Below are 16,764 nucleotides of genomic sequence, written 5' to 3' on the forward strand. Positions count from 1 at the left end.
GCTTCTTCAGCAAGGCCGTTGTCATCTTGGAGGTGTGTTTAGGGTCATTATCATGTTGGAAAACTGCCCTACGGCCCAGTTTCCGAAGAGAGGGGATCATGCTCTGCTGCAGGATGTCACAGTATATATTGGAATTCATGTGTCCCTCAATGAAATGCAGCTCCCCAGTGCCGGCAGCACTCATGCAGCCCCAGACCATGATGCTGCCACCACCATGCTTGACTGTAGGCAAAACACATTTGTCTTGGTACTCCTCACCAGGGTGCCGCCACACACGCCGGACACCATCTGACCCAAACAGGTTTATTTTGGTCTCATCAGACCACAGGACATGGTTCCAGTAACTCATGTTCTTGGATTCATTGTCTTCAGCAAACTGTTTGCGGGCTTTCTTATGCATCGGTTTCAGAAGGGGCTTCTGTCTGGGGCGACGGCCATACAAACCGATTTGATGCAGTGTGCGGCGTATGGTCTGGGCACTGACAGGCTGACATCCCACTTCTGCAACCTCTGCAGCAATGCTGGAAGCACTCGCACGTCTATTTTTGGAAACCAACCTCTGGATATGACGCTGAGCACGTGGACTCAACTTCTTTGGTCGACCCTGGCGAGGCCTGTTCCGAGTGGAACCTGTCCTGGAAAACCGCTGTATGATCTTAGCCACTGTGCTGCAACTCATTTTCATGGTGTTGGCAATCTTCTTATAGCCAAGGCCATCTTTGTGAAGCGCAATAATCCTTTTTTTCAGCCGCTCAGAGAGTTCCTTGCCATGAGGTGCCATGTTGTCCAGCATTCAGAGAGAATTGTGCCCAAAACACCAAATTTAACAGCCCTGCTTATCATTTACACCTGAATCCTTGTAACACTAACGAGTCACATGACACCAGGGCGGGAAAACAACATCATTGGGCACAATTAGGACATGTTCACTATGGGGTGTACTCACTTTTGTTGCCAGCTGTTTAGACATTAACAGCTGTGTACTGAGTAATTTTCAAAGGACAATAAATCTATACTGTTATTCAAGCAGCACACTGACTACTTTAAGTTATATCAAAGTTTCAGTAGGATAATGTTATCCCCTGAAAGGATATAACAGAATATTTGCAAAAATCTAAAGGGTGTACTCACTTTTGAGATATACTGTATACACATATATATATACACATATATATGTATCTATATATATATATATATATATATATATGTCTATGAATATGTCTCACAGATTGCAGGTTAATGATGACATTAGAAATATGTCACAGATTAATATAACGTCTTTTAATGTCATGAAGCCTGTAAATATGACTGAGGGTTGATTTTAAATGCTTCTCACATAGAACATATGAATATTTACTCTACCACAGGGCACTGTGACCATGACTCCCTCCGTCCTTCTCTTATTGGTCGGCCTCCTCCTGCTGAGTCCAGCCTCCTCTCAGCCCATCGGCTCCTCGGTGCAGGATCTGAATAATAGGAACGCAGACTTCGCCGCCCGTCTGTACCGAGCTGTCTCCAGCAGGACCGACGACAACGTCTTTCTGTCAACTTTCACGCTGTCTGCCGCGCTGTTGGCACTGCTGAGCGCCGCCAATGGGCCGACTCGGGAGCAGCTGCTGCAAGGACTCAGCCTGACGGGCCTGGACTCGCAGAACCTCCCAGGTAGGTCAAAGGTCGGGACCCAATCCCAATGGGATTACCAGGGGAAGCACATGTTCAGCCTGGTGTATTAAATGTACACAGAAACATTATGGATTTAAGATGGAATACATGGAATCAGAGTAATATAAACTTTAATATATTACACACCAAGTTTATTCAACAAACATTTATTTTTATTTTGCTAAATGATGCTGTTTTGACAGAAATTACGAAATAGATTTTTGACCTTCAAATCAGAAAGTAGAAAATGTGAAATATAAACCAAAACCACAAACACAGGTCTTGGATTCACCACGTTACGAGATAAGTGTCTCCACATCATCTTCGCTGAGCTGCTGAGGTCCGTTGCTCCCTTAAGGCTCAGGGTTTAGGCCTCAGGCTGATAGGGATTGGGTCAGTATTTTAGCCATTAACTGCGATTTTACAGTTCGTCTCTGCTGTTCTCAGATCTGTTTCAGAGTCTGAGCACCACCGTCCAGCAGGGGAGCCTCGATATGAACCTGAGGGAGGCCGTGTACATCCTTCCCGCCCTAGGCTTTCAGGTGTCGTCGGCTTACCTGGACCTGGTTCAGACGAAGTTTAGGGGGAATGCTCAGAGTCTGGCCTACACGGTGCCGCAAGAAGCCGCCAACACAATCAATCTCTGGGCCCAGGAGAAGACCGGAGACAGCGTCAAGGAGCTGGTGACTGATCTCGACCCCCAGACCCAGCTGCTGCTCGCCACCGCCGCCGCCTACCAGAGTAAGTTTCCCCAGTAGAGTTGTTCCAATACGATACCAGAAATACCTCCGATACAGCGTAAAATGCTGGGTCGGGCATCTGTGGGTACGCAAGTCTTCTCATCGATCCGATATCACGTTATCATTTATCAACTCATTTATACTACACAGGAACAACAACATCACGCGTCACTCGTTACCCGATCAGTACATCCTGCCGATCGGTACTGAGCATGTGCAACTCAACAGAGTTCTTTTTCAGTTATGACTGACAAACTAGATAATAAAAGACAGTTATTTCGCCTCTCATACTGGGTCAATACAATCTAAATTTACTGTCATCAGTTATTATACAATTTGAAAAAGTCTACTACTAACTAACAGCAGGGCAAGAATATGCAAAATTGGTCAAACTGCTAAAACTCTGACAGTTGGTCAAAATATTTTTTTTATCTTCATGTGTGGCGTCGGCCTACAGTTTACTTTAGCTATCTGTGTATTTACGGTCTGTGTATGCTGTGATAGTTTGTTTATTGGACTAAATCCAAAGTGGCAGAAACAAGGAAACGTCCTCCCCGCTGCCCAGAGGCTGCTTTGTTGGGAGGACAGTGTGCGGCAGCTCTGGGAAACGGACCCCCAGTTAGCAATTAGTTTGAATTCTGTAGGTCTAATGCCGGTAGACTGCACCGATAGATAAAAAGTTTTGTCTTGTATAAATAAAGTTGCTTCTGTGTGTATAAATAACGTTTTGTGTGTGTTGCAGCCCGGTTCAGTCCATCTTTTAACGCGTCTCTGACTCAGGATGAGCGTTTCTATGTGGACAAGTATCACGTCGTCATGGTTCCCATGATGTTCCGGACCGATAGGTACTTCCTGGCGTACGACCGCTCTCTGAAGGTCGGCGTGCTGAAGCTGCCGATGGCGGGCGGGGCAGCCATGTTGGTCGTGCTGCCTGATGAAAATGTGGCTGTCACTGCAGTCGAAGAGGAAGTGACCGGAGAAAAGATCCAGGCCTGGATCAGACAGCTGAAGAAGACGTTAGACACCTTCTACATCCTTATCTCCTACATCCTTATCTCCTACCTTCTTTCTCCTTTTTACCCTTCCTCAATTCCTTCCTTGTTCATTTATTTTACAAACAATGAACAAAACAACAATTCTGATGCTTTATTAACAGAAAGTTGGAGGTGCAGCTTCCTCGCTTCCTGTTGGAGCGTTCCTACTCTCTACGTGACATCCTGCAGACTCTCAACATCACTCAGGTGTTTCAGGACGACGCTGACCTCAGCAACATGGGCGGAGATCAAGGACTCAAACTAACACAGGTGAGTCAATGTTTGAGTTCACTTGGAAAAGAAGATATTGCGTCATTTTGCGTCATACGTCGAACTCTCGCCAGCAAATGAGTGGGGAGCTCCAAACATCGGTAATATGGAGGGAAGCTGAACATCATATATTGTGCATGTAACCCACATTGCAACATTCCCTATAAGGTTCAGGTTCTTCCTTCAGGTTCCTTAAGATCATCTCAGGTTCCTTCAGGTTCTTCCCTCAGGTACCTTAAGTTCCCTTAAAGGAACCTGAGGGAAGAACCTGAGGAAACCTTAAGGAACCTGAGGTTCTTCCCTCAGGTTCCTTTATGTTCTTCCATCTGATTCCTTATGTTCTCCTCTGGTTCTTCCCTTATTTTAAGGTCTCCTCAGGGTTTTCCCTCAGGTTCCTTAAGGTCCCCTCAGGTTCCTTTGGGTTAATTAAGGTTCCCTCAGGTTCTTCCCTCAGGTTTCTTAAGGTCCCCTCAGTGTCTTCCCCCAGGTTTCATAAGGTCCCTTCAGGTTCTTCCCGCAGGTTCCTTAAGGTCCCCTTAGTTTCTTTCCTCAGGTTTCTAAAGGTGCCCTCACTGTTTTCCCTCAGGTTCCTTCAAGTTCCCCTCATGTTCTTCCCTTAGGTTCCTAAAGCTGCTTTCACATTATCAGTGGTAAAATTGTTCTAATCACATCAAATCAAATGTATTTATATAGCCCAATATCACAAATTATACATTTGTCTCAGTGTGCTTTACAGACTGTACAGGTTACGACACCCTCTGTCCTTAGACCCTCTGTCCTTAGACCCTCTGTCCTTAGACCCTCGCATCGCACAAGGAAAAACTTTCTAAAAGAAACCCCACAATTAAAGGGGGAAAAATGGAAGAAACCTCAGGGAGAGCAACTGAGGAGGGATCCCTCTCCCAGGACGGACAAACGTGCAATAGATGTCGTGTGTACAGGATAAACAACATAGTACAAATACAACATTTGACAGAAATTATGTTGTGTTGAAAAAGAGAAAGTTTGGATGAATCCAGGAAAATGTCAAAAAGGCTTCCTGGTGTCCAGCAGGACCAGAGCAGCAGGCACAGCCACAATTCCTGATCCTGACGTAAACTTTATCAGTGGCAACCTGCCACATGAGAGACAGAAACTCCGGGGATGATGCTCCGGATGCTGTGTTAGTAACAAACATTTACATAAATGCATACAGGTAGAGAGGGAGAAGAGAGGGACGGGAGGAGAGAGGAAGAGAAGGAGGAGAGCAGGGAGGTGTCCCCCGGGGCTGATCCAAGGCAAACCTGAGCCAGCCCTAACTATAAGCTTTATCAAAAAGGAAAGTCTTTAGCCTGCTCTTAAATGTGTCCCATTGTACTCTTAGAGACTCTAGGAACCACAAGTAACCCTGCAGTCTGGGAGCTCAATACTCTAATTGGTTTATAAGGTACTATGAGATCTTTAAGATATGCTGGAGCCTGACCATTAATTGCTTTGTAAGTCAGGAGAAGGATTTTGAATTCTATTCTGTATTTTACAGGGAGCCAGTGCAGAGCAGCTAATACAGGAGTAATATGATCCCGTTTCCTTGTTCTTATCAATACACGTGCCGCTGCATTTTGGATCAACTGAAGAGTCTTAAGCGACTTTTTGGGACAACCTGATAACAATGAGTTGCAGTAATTCAGTCTTGAAGTAACAAATGCATGGACTAGTTTTTCTGCATAATTTTGAGACAGGATGTGTCTTATTTTTGCAATGTTACGTAGATGAAAGAAGGCAGTCCTTGAGATTTGTTTTATGTGGGAGTTAAAAGACAGATCCTGATCAAAGATAATGCAGAGATTCCTTACGGTGGTACTGGAGGCCAAATTAACAACAATGAAAGTTTATAGAGTGGTTCCTTATAATATTGCCCAAAGGAAGCATATATAAGGTGAATAGAATCGGTCCAAGTACAGAACCCTGCGGAACTCCAAGACTGACTTTGGCTGTCATGGAGGATTTATCGTTAACAAGTACAAATTGAGATCGCTCAGATAAATAGGACTTGAACCAGCTTAGTGTGGTTCCTTTTATGCCAACACAATGTTCCAGTCTCTGTAGTAGAATGTCCTGATCAACAGTGTGGAAAGCAGCACTGAGGTCTAACAAGACAAGAACAGAGACAAGTCCTTTGTCTGATGCCAATAGAAGGTCATTGGTAACTTTCACCAGTGCCGTCTTTGTGCTATGATGAACTCTAAATCCAGACTGAAAAACCTCAAATAAACTATTATTATGTAAAAAATCACACAACTGTTTTGCGACTGCTTTCTCGAGGATCTTAGCGAGAAAGGGAAGGTTAGATATCGGCCTATAGGATTGTGGTACGTAGCCAGATAATAGAGACAGGTTGATCATATTTAAAAACGAGGTGTTAATTAAGGGTAAAACTTCTTTAAACAGTTTAGTTGGAATCGGGTCTAAAAGACAGGTTGATGGCTTAGACCAGACATGGGCAAACTACGGCCCGCGGGCCATATACGGCCCGTTAGGCTCTTTAATCCGGCCCGCCGACTCGCCGTGTGGAACTGCTTGACGAAGATATAGTCAGCGAGTTAAACAAAAAGGCGGAGTCCTTTAAGTTATATTCACTAGCACTGGATGAAAGTAACGACATAAAAGACACTGCTCAGCTCCTAATTTTTATCCGAGGGATTAATGACAGTTTTGAGATAACGGAGGAGCTTTTGAGCATGGAATCGCTGAAGGGGAAAACGCGAGGAGAGGACTTATATGAACAGGTGTCTGCTGTCATCGAGAGAATGAAGCTGCCTTGGAGTAAACTTGCCAGTGTCACCACGGATGGATCGCCAAATTTAACTGGAAAAAACGTCGGGCTGCTGAAAAGAATCCAGGATAAAGTAAAAGAAGAAAACCCTGACCAGGATGTTATTTTTCTTCACTGCATCATTCATCAAGAATCTCTGTGTAAGTCTGTATTGCAGCTTAATCATGTCGTGGATCCAGTTGTAAAACTCGTTCACTTCATATGAGCAAGGGGACTTAATCACCGTCAGTTCATTACGTTCCTAGAGGAAACCGATGCGGATCACCAGGACTTACTTTACCACTCTCTCGTGTCCGCTGGTTAAGTTTGGGGGAAAGTGTGTCAACGAGTGTGGGAGCTCAAAGAGGAGATTCGCTCGTTTTTGGAGCTAATGGGGAAATCCGACAAATTCCCTGAGCTGACCGACACGGACTGGCTTTGTGACTTTGCGTTTGCTGTGGACATATTGTCACACATGAATGAGCTGAACGTTAAGATGCAGAGGAAAGATCAGTTTGTGCACGACATGTACACAAATGTGAGAGCCTTCAAATCCAAGCTGATTTTATTCTCCAGGCAAATGTCAAACAAATCTTTCGCTCATTTTCCCACACTGGCCATGCAGAAAGAGGCCATCCGAAACGTGAAGAAATACTGCAAATCACTGGACGACATGCACAGAGAATTCTGCCGTCGGTTCTCTGATTTTGAAAAAATTGACAAGTCACCTCAGCTGGTGTCCTGTCCCCTGTCACAAGACCCCGAAACGGCACCGCATGAGCTGCAATTGGAGCTGATCGATCTTCAGTCTGACTCCGTCTCATAGGAGAAGTTCAAGTCTCTTGAACTGAATGACTTTTACGCTTCACTTAACGAAGCCACGTTTCCAAACCTCCGGAGGACGGCACAGAAGATGCTGGCATTGTTTGGCTCGACCTACGTGTGTGAGCAGACTTTCAGCGTCATGAACATCAACAAAGCCCGTCACAGATCCCGGTTAACTGACCAACACCTCAGATCTATCCTGAGAATTGCCACAACAAAACTAACTCCAGACTTTGATGCACTGGCAAAAAAGGGAGACCAACAACACTGTTCCCACTGAAATGTGAGTTTCTCTACTGTGTTATGAAAAAAATGCATATGGAAAGTTTGGATGGAGCGTCTTTTAATTAAGAGCAATGTGCGCATTTACGCACAGCAGCGGTACAGTAGCTTAATTAACACGCCGCACATCGCTCTCAATTTAAAGACCCCTTTCTAGTTTCTGCTGCAGGCAGGATATTTAATACAGTCTATCTCTCAGGACAATCCGTCCATTATTTTGCGGGGTTTAAAACAATTAGAAATTATTGAGCTTGAGTATTTCGTTGGGTAATAATATGTTTTGAATGTTGAAAGTGATCTTTTTCCATGATCTTTTTCCAGTAAATGGGTTAGGTCAAAAGGTTTGCCCACCCCTGGCTTAGACGATGAGATTGTTGAAGTTAAGGTTGATTGGAGTAAAACAGTCTAGATATATTTCAGGAGTTACAGATGTTTTTAAAATTCCAGCGGTTGAAGTTAAGTCATTACCAATTGAGGGCAGGAGGAGATTAATTTTGTCTCTAATAATTATAATTTTATTGTTAAAAAAGCTCATGAAGTCGTCACTACTGAGAGATATCGGAATAGAAGGCTCTGTAGAGCTGTGGCTCTCTGTCAGCCTCAGTGCTGAAAAGTGCTGGGGTTGTTCATATTTTCTTCTATTAAAGGGCCTACGAAATGATATTTCGTCAGTGTTATTGGGCTTGGTATATGATAGAAGTTACATATCTATTGTGAAATGTGCCATATATATATTTTTAATATAGATGTATTCGTAATAAATCACGATCATAACAGCATAAAAATGACTTCCGCTAACAACAATCGGTCGCTGCGCCGGGAGCATCCACTTCAGCAATGTTCGGGTGATGACGTCAAGTAGAACACGGCTGTCAATTATTATTATTATTACGAGAAAGAATGGACAACAATCGATCGTCAAGGATACTTGTGAAGCGATGTGTTGTGTGGGGATATGGGGCCGTCTCCAGCTTTCTGTGGCCAAAAGAGGATAAAATGTCGCGTTTATGGACAAGTGCGTCGATGAAACCGATGATTTGAGGGCAGCACTTTGAGAGATCGTGTTTCGAACAAACTATGCTCGCCAAGGAAATTAGATTAAAAAAGAATTTAAAACTGAACGCAGAAGCTGTGCCTACAATACAATACAGACCCCAGCCAGCACAAGCCAGCACGCCGACTCAAACACGTCTGCCGGTGCAGAGTCCTCCACCAGAGAGACAACGAAGTGCATTCGCCAAAAGGGAGAGAGCGAAGGTAAGCCGTGCTACTTGTTTACTGTATTTATTGTTTCAAGCATAAAGCCATCATCGGTCTAGACCTACTGTATGTAACGAGTTTACACCAGGCCCTAGCCGATATCTGTGTTATTGTTTGTAGTATTAATAACTTTAGCTAATTACACTTCATTAGCTTAATTAAGTATAGATTCAATGTTTATAACAGGCTTCCCCATTTTATTCTGTAGTTTGAGTAAAAGCGTGAGTCTATTTAACGTTTAACGATCGCCCTATTATTACAGAGGTGTTGAAACATTGGTGAATGAAGCCACTGACAGAACTGAGGACACCTGTATGATCAGCGACCATCTGTTGGACGTCCACACTGGGGAGGGAGCTGTGTGTACAGCAGTAAGTATACAGACTGTACGTCAGCTGTATATTACAGTTGTAGTACCAGTAGACCTGCACATGACGTATTAAACATACAATCACCACATGCATGTACATAATTCATATATTTGTTTAATTTGATATCATTGCTCTCTCAATCAATTCAACCACATCTTTTATTATGAATGTTATTAGATATGTTCTTTACGCAGACATGTATAAACATGCAATACAATTTCAAGCTGGTTTGAAAGATTTATTAGTAAAGTTGTGTTTTGTACATTTCAGACATGTCAGAAAGAAATTGCTGTGCAGACGGATCCCCCTCCACGGACACACCACAAGTCCATGCAGGCGACCATGTGTCAGGTCAGCTGGACTGCAAGTTCCAATCCAAGTTGGTTGTTCCAAAGGTCAGCATCATAATATATATATATATATATATATATATATATATATATATATATATATATATATATATATATATATATATACACACACACACATATATGCATATTATATATAATGCTTGATTATAAAACATATTTTTTGCAGAGTATGTTACTGAACTCTTGACCGAGACTCTACGCTTTGTGCCAAGACAATGTTGATGAGGAACCTTTGGAAGTCCCAGCTCCACTCAGCAGTCGGTGGAAGAACCAAACAAGAGGGATGCTGTTGTGCTGTATAGAAGCAGATTCAATCACTGAACTGACATTGTGTGGAAACGTAGCACAGATCTTTTGAATGGCACATGATGGCATTCTGTGGTTCTTACCAAGTATTCCCCAACAGAATCTCACCAGCTGGCGGTATGCCATATAGTGATACATTCTGTACCATACAAGATAATACATGTCAATGGTAATCACTTCAACCTTATTTGCTTATTTATCTATTTATTCTGTGACTGTGCCAGAGTGACCATTCGACTTCCCATAAATACATCAAAGTTTCTGACCTCTACACATTTGTGCACACAAGTAACTTCCTCATTACGTGGCTGAGCACCTGCTTGTCTGTCCCTCTTTGACTACCTGTGGTAGGCTGTCTGCAACACCCAAACATCCAGACAATTTGATTTGAATCCTGGGTGATCTGTTCTGCAGGTTGTTTGCACCATGTCCCTCATATTCATTGAGTTCCTCCATGACATTCTTTTCTTGGCAGCAGCTCTTCAATTGCTTCCATAATTGTACAGTTTTCACATGTACACCTAAATGTACAAAAGAAGAGTGGTAAGGACATGTACACAATATGCAATATCCAGAGAAAAGGCCAATATTAACGTCTTCTTAATGTCATACTATTTATATGCCTGTGTTTGATGACAGGCTCGTAAGCACTATAGGTGAGACGGTCAGTATACAGACTATACTTTATAAACCAGCGCTGTCCTCCGGTCTGTTTGTTAGCTCATAGCTAATGCTTTATATACAGCCTCGTAATATATGACGTTTGACATTAGACACAACGATAGAACCTCAACCGCAGAAACTTCGAGAAAGAATCAAGTTGTCAAGCTTTACAGACGTCGATGTGTCCAAGTAGAGAAATAATTGAATATTTAGCTATCGAGCAATTTGCGGACAACTAGTCGGATTCATAACAATTCAAGGAAACCAAGCTATCGACTCGATAGAGGATAGCTTGCGATCTATTTACAATCGAGGATAATGTTACGTTTTATTATAATGTATTCACTATTTATTGGGAAGTTCTAGATAGATAGATAGATAGATAGATAGATAGATAGATAGATAGATAGATAGATAGATAGATACTTTATTTATCCCGAGGGAAATTCAGGCATCCAGTAGCTTAAAACATTTACACAATTACCCATCTATCTGAATCTGAATGTGAATCCCCCTGCCATCACCAAGAGGAGTTGTACAGTCTTATGGCCAGGGGGACAAAAGAGTTCTTGAGCCTGTCTGTGGAGCAGGACAGGGATAGCAGTCTGCCGCTGAACACGCTCCTCTGTCAGGTGAATATGCTGTGCAGAGGGTGGTGGGCGTTGTCCAGGATGGATGACAGTTTATCAAGGGTCCTTCTCTCTGCTACTGTCACCAGGGAGTCCAGCTCTGTGCCCACTACAGAGCCAGCCCTCCTCACCAGTCTGTCCAGCCGCCCAGCATCCCTCTTCTTGCTGCTTCCTCCCCAACACACCACAGCATAGAAGAGAGCGCTGGCCACCACAGACTGGTAGAACATCAACAGTAGTTTTTTGCAGATTTTGAAGGACCCCAGCCTTCTCAGGAAGTACAGACGACTCTGCCCTTTCTTATGAAGAGTGCCATATTTGCTGTCCAGCCCAGCTTGTCGTCCAGCTGCAGGCCCAGATATTTGTAGGACCTGACCACCTCCACCCCTCGATGGACACAGGTTGCAGGTGTGGCTTGATCCTTTGGAAATCCACCACCATCTCCTTGGTCTTGGAGGTGTTCAGCTGCAGATGGTTCGACTTGGACCACCTCACAAAGTCCTCCACCAGGCTCCTGTACTCCCCATCTTGTCCATTCCTGACACAGCCAACGATCACAGTGTCATCTGAGTATTTCTGCATGTGGCAGAGCTCAGAGTTGTGCTGGAAATCAGAGGTGTAGATGGTGAACAAGACAGGGGAGAGTACTGTGCCCTGTGGCGCTCCAGTGCTGCTGACCACAGTGTCGGATGTTCTATTAACTATAGTCAAATGTATATACCTGTCTGTGTTCTGTTGCCGCAGAAGATCTCCGCCAAATGCAGGATCAACGTCACCATCATCCGCATGTTCGCTGCTGTCTGTGTCTCCATTTTGAATACTGTGTCTCGAGCTGCTGTTTCCACCACGTTAAACTTGCCCGCATGATCTGATTCCACGACACCGACATCCTCTTCAATAAACTCCTCTTCTTGAAGGTGCAACGAGTCTATTGACGACTCACTGTCACTCGATTCTGTCGAAATATCCGAGCCAGAGTCCGACATTGCCACGTCTGCCGTGGTGTCTGTGTATTCAACTGGTGGACTGTATTCTACTTGTGAGTCAGAACATGGTGTCGGGTGTTTCCGGTAGCGGCAATGTAAACCCTCGGTGGTCGACATACTAAATCGTGATTTATTAAATACTGCGATCATTGTGTCATAAATAACACATCATTTTACACCACAAATAGCATTTACTATAATCAGTAGAAATTCATGTTTATCATTTCGTAAGTCCTTTAATGAAGAGTAATAAGCTGCTCTGCATTACATGTGAGTCAAATGTAGTCATTTATTTTAGTGTGACAGTAAATAAACATTTACATCCCACTTTGTAAGGGCGGGATAAGCGGCGGCTTTGTGCATGCGCGATTCATTTGCAGTCTGGACACGGGAGAGTGAGGGTCTCCTCTCTGCTCTGACTGCAGCTGCTGTGCGAGGCGACTGTGAAACTGACCGACTGTGAGAGCTTTGGGACTGCGGAGGGTTCACGGCAGCATCCCGCTGCTCGTTGAGGACAGTAACTGCAGAACAATACGTGCTTCACGTCAGAGTCTCCAAAACATCAGAAAGTCTCCAAAAGTCTCCAATAACACCAGAAAAAGTCGCCAGATTTGTCGCTAGTAGCTTTTAACAAAGAAAGACGCCAAGAGGGTTTGGAAAGTCGCTAGATTTAGCGAGAAAGTCGTCAAGTTGGCAACACTGTACCCACAACACAGAAACATGAACGGAAATGACGCGCTTAACATACAGATCAGGTGACTGGTCTGGTGAATCAGACCAGTTCTGCGCTAGGCTGTGTCGTTTTCCTATCGAGAGAATAGTGCCACCCGACTAAACAGAAGCGCTACCCTTGGCGTCGTGCACCGCTCAAAATTGGAACCAAGCTGCGCTTAAAGTTCAAATTATTTGAACGCAAGCGCAACCAATGAGATAACAGCTGTATGAAGCGGCACAGGCAAGCAGGGGAGGTAACCATAGAAACAAAGCTAACTAGCTTCCTTCACTGCAAGGCTCTGCACCGCGGCTCGTGGTACTTCTTCAGTTAGAGGTACTTGATCCCATCTGACGGGGCTGAGGGTGGTGTTGGAGTTACTTGCATTATTGTGTTCCTATTAAATGTCTTAGTTTTGTCTTTTATTGTGAAACACTTCCTGTCTGAAACACTTTCTTGTTTGTTTTTTTAGATTTATCATAAATCTGTCATGTCCGTCGATGAGAGCAGCGATGACGTCACTGCAGGAGGCGGAGTCATTGTGTTTTCCACTCCGACTCCTCGACTGACCGTCAACAGACCGTTCCTCCTCATCACCTATCTGCAGACGACCAGCACTGTGCTGTCGATAGGCCGAGTCCTTGACCCCTCCAGGAAATAAAAGCAGCCGTCCCTGCCCAAAGACTAGATGTAGTATGATAATAAAAACTACAAGGAGCACAACCAAGTATTTGATATTTATGATCTGAAAAACGGTCAATAAGTGGAATATCAAAGATATGCACACATATAGTGATAAAAAAGAAAATCATATATTTATGATATACAATATATTGGTAAGACTATAACGTAAAATTTAGAACATTTAATATTGATATTATTTTAATCATCCAGCACCTTTTTAATAATTTTGTTTCTTTCGTTTTGTAGACTTCATTTGGTAGACTTTGCAGTTCTGGTAACAGACTCAAACACAAACATAATGGTGTTTTTGCTTATCATACTAACTAAGTCTTCGGGTACAAATAGGTTAAACTCTATTCCAGTGTTCCCTAACCTGAGGCCTGAGACCCCCCAAAGGGTCATTAAATATATTTGAGGGGTCCTGAGACAATATTCAATATATCATATTTAAACAACTGTAATTGGATGTATTGTGATGAAATGTGATGAAATGTGGTTCATCCTTCATGTTCCCTCAGGATGAACTTTGGTGGTCCTCTGACTTTTCATCAGGTCAACATTTTAATGTGTCCACTACTTTGGTTTATGACCAAATACCTCTATAACTAATGACATTCCACTGGACATTGTGTTTACTGATAATTAGCTAATCTTAGCATGCTAACACGCTAAAACTAAGATGAACATGTTAATTATTATACCTGCTAAACATCAGCATGTTCGCATTTAGCTCAAAGCACGGCTGTAGACTCCTACTTTTCTTTTCTTTAATGTTACTGGATTGTATTTCTCTTCAAACTCTAAAAGCAAGTTAAAGAACATTTAAAAAAGGGATTTTTAAGTGGTCACAAACCATAATGGTTGGAAATCTGGAGAACAATAACTAATTCATGCTCTGGATTTATATTAAACACACCTTTTACTCTCTCTTGGATTTAATGCATTTTACATATATGGACATCAAACACAATGTTGTGTAATCTTTGAGATAACAAACATATTTTACAGGTTATTTAGTGGTGATCTGAGGTGATGGTGATGCCTGGGAGTAGAAACCGTCAACCAACTAAAGAAGGCTTCAAAAATGTCTTGTTCATGGACCAAACGCTGACATATTTTATATGATATTAAATCCAGAGCATTAGTTTGTTTTTCTCCTCACCAAAACAAATACGAGGTAGTATTACATGTAAGTAATTGCAGTAGTAGAACTACCACTAGGAGTATTATTTAGGGTGATGAGCCTTATTTGAGACATTAGAGTTACTGATGTAACTGTGGTTCTCTGATTTGTGGATGACTGACATTAAAACAATTACAAAGCTCTGATACAAACAGTTAATAACAGGAGTCAGCTTGACTTTATGTTTAGAGCTTGTTAGTAAACGTTAGCATGACAACCCCTATCATAGCATTAGGTACTATATGTCTGAAAACCCTTCCTGTACTTATTTAATATATATAGAATTATAATACAACATGTGTACAACCTGCACTGTAAAACATTAAACATTAAAATGAACTTCTGCGTGTCTGATCTCACTAACACAACATCACATATTCCAAACCAATCAACACACAGAACAATTATACCATAGTTATTGTCACATTAATCCAACCAATCACACGTCAGCAGGTAAACCAATAAGAACACTGCAACAGTTTGTATGTGGAGTTTACTGAACCAATCAGGTGACAGAATGAGATCATTTCAATACACAGTGTTCTGATAATAGAAGTCAGACTGTCTCTGTTGCATTCTGGGTAATGTTCTGAGGGCTTTATTCATCCTTCAACTTGTGAACCCTGACTGCTGATTGGCTGGTGGCTTGTTGGATGTATGATGAAATCAACATCTTCATTCTCTTCCCGACTGGACGCTGAAAGAGTTCGACTTCCTGTTTCTGTAAAAAATAAAATAAAAATGACATTAATTATTTGTGGGAGATCTGGGATAAAACAAGGCGAGGTATTCAGTAGTAAGGTTAAACTAAACCTCGACGAGGTTAAACCACAACGATATTAAGGTTAACCCTAACCCCCATAAATCAAGTGAGAAGTAGGATAATTTTCTCATAGACGTCTATACAATCTGACTTCTTTTTGTAACTAGAGGAGTCGGCCCCTGCTGGATATTAGAAAGGATGCAAGTTTAAGGCACCTCTGCATTGACTTCACTTTTAAGACCCGGAGGTTGCTGCTTGGTTCTACCACCAGAACATTTAAGAAATATCTTACATTGAAAACTTTCTGGACTGGCTGTCCTTCACTCCGCACCCCCGGTCCATCGTTTTACTGCGCTGGTCCAAGGCACTGGTTCTGTAGTCTCTCTGGTCCAAGGCGCTGGTCCAGTGGTCTCTCTGGTCCAAGGTACTTGTCCTCTGGTCTCTTTGGTCCAAGGTACTGGTCCTGTGGTCTCTGTGGTCCAAGGTACTGGTCCTGTGGTCTCTCTGGTCCATCATATTGTTCCTGTGGTCCAGTGTACCGGCCCTCTCCAGGAGGCTGGTGGTGTTGCTGCGGATCAGGACCGGCATAGAGGCAGTGGACTTGGTTGCCATAGAGAAGTGAGCAGTCCTCAAGGAGTCGTCTATGAAACACAAGTAATGTGTGAATAAAAAACTGCTCAGAGCCAGTGAGTTCAATATGCAGTTGTTTGTATGAGGAGGTACCTTTGCTCAATAACATAGAGGACTTCCCGGGTCCAGACATACTGCTCAGCTCTTTTACTTTTCTGAAACACAGAGCCAGAAAACAGTATTAAGAACAACTTAACAACCTTGTTTTGAAAACCCCAGATACCAACAGAGCTCCACAGTAACTAAACAAGCAACAAGTTTCATGTTGTACCTGTAACCACATAGTGTACTGACCACAGTCTGAGGAGACTTCACGGTAACACGGTGACAACTTCAACCAATACAGGTCAGTAGACAGTTTATTAAGGTTTTGTTCTTATTTTGGTCTCATACTTGTTTAAAATGAGTTAATAAACTGTTGAACAAAAGACCAAAGTAAGGAAAAAACTTACTCACCTCTTAAAACCTCTGACTAACAACAAATTGGTCACATTTATGGCAATAAATGAAGAAAATGAACTCATAGAGAGGAATGATGACTGAACGTTGAGAAATTGATTTTACACTTTTGATTCTAAACCGTCTGCTGAACAACGTGTTCA

The 16,764-nt window shown here is 42.8% G+C and overlaps 2 protein-coding genes across 3 annotated transcripts in view; one reads left to right on the forward strand and one right to left on the reverse strand.

The window, feature by feature from the left end:
* The window catches only part of LOC115004631 (protein Z-dependent protease inhibitor-like), a 19,774-nt gene extending 4,666 nt beyond the window's left edge, over window positions 1-15,108 (forward strand). The window contains exons 2-6 of the mRNA XM_029426320.1: window positions 1,368-1,662; window positions 2,110-2,403; window positions 3,145-3,418; window positions 3,559-3,706; window positions 13,375-15,108. Coding sequence (XP_029282180.1) covers window positions 1,380-1,662; window positions 2,110-2,403; window positions 3,145-3,418; window positions 3,559-3,706; window positions 13,375-13,563 — 1,188 coding nt within the window. The 5' untranslated portion in view covers window positions 1,368-1,379 and the 3' untranslated portion in view covers window positions 13,564-15,108. The remainder of the gene's footprint in view (window positions 1-1,367; window positions 1,663-2,109; window positions 2,404-3,144; window positions 3,419-3,558; window positions 3,707-13,374) is intronic.
* The window catches only part of ppp4r4 (protein phosphatase 4, regulatory subunit 4), a 16,998-nt gene continuing 14,984 nt past the window's right edge, over window positions 14,751-16,764 (reverse strand). For both annotated transcript variants that reach the window (XM_029426315.1, XM_029426314.1), the window contains exons 24-26: window positions 16,256-16,317; window positions 15,825-16,173; window positions 14,751-15,490 (exon numbers count right to left, since the gene is read on the reverse strand). In XM_029426315.1, coding sequence (XP_029282175.1) covers window positions 15,445-15,490; window positions 15,825-16,173; window positions 16,256-16,317 — 457 coding nt within the window. In that variant the 3' untranslated portion in view covers window positions 14,751-15,444. The remainder of the gene's footprint in view (window positions 15,491-15,824; window positions 16,174-16,255; window positions 16,318-16,764) is intronic.

This window comes from Cottoperca gobio, unplaced genomic scaffold, assembly GCF_900634415.1.
Source record: "Cottoperca gobio unplaced genomic scaffold, fCotGob3.1 fCotGob3_155arrow_ctg1, whole genome shotgun sequence".
NCBI classification, from domain to species: Eukaryota; Metazoa; Chordata; class Actinopteri; order Perciformes; family Bovichtidae; genus Cottoperca; species Cottoperca gobio.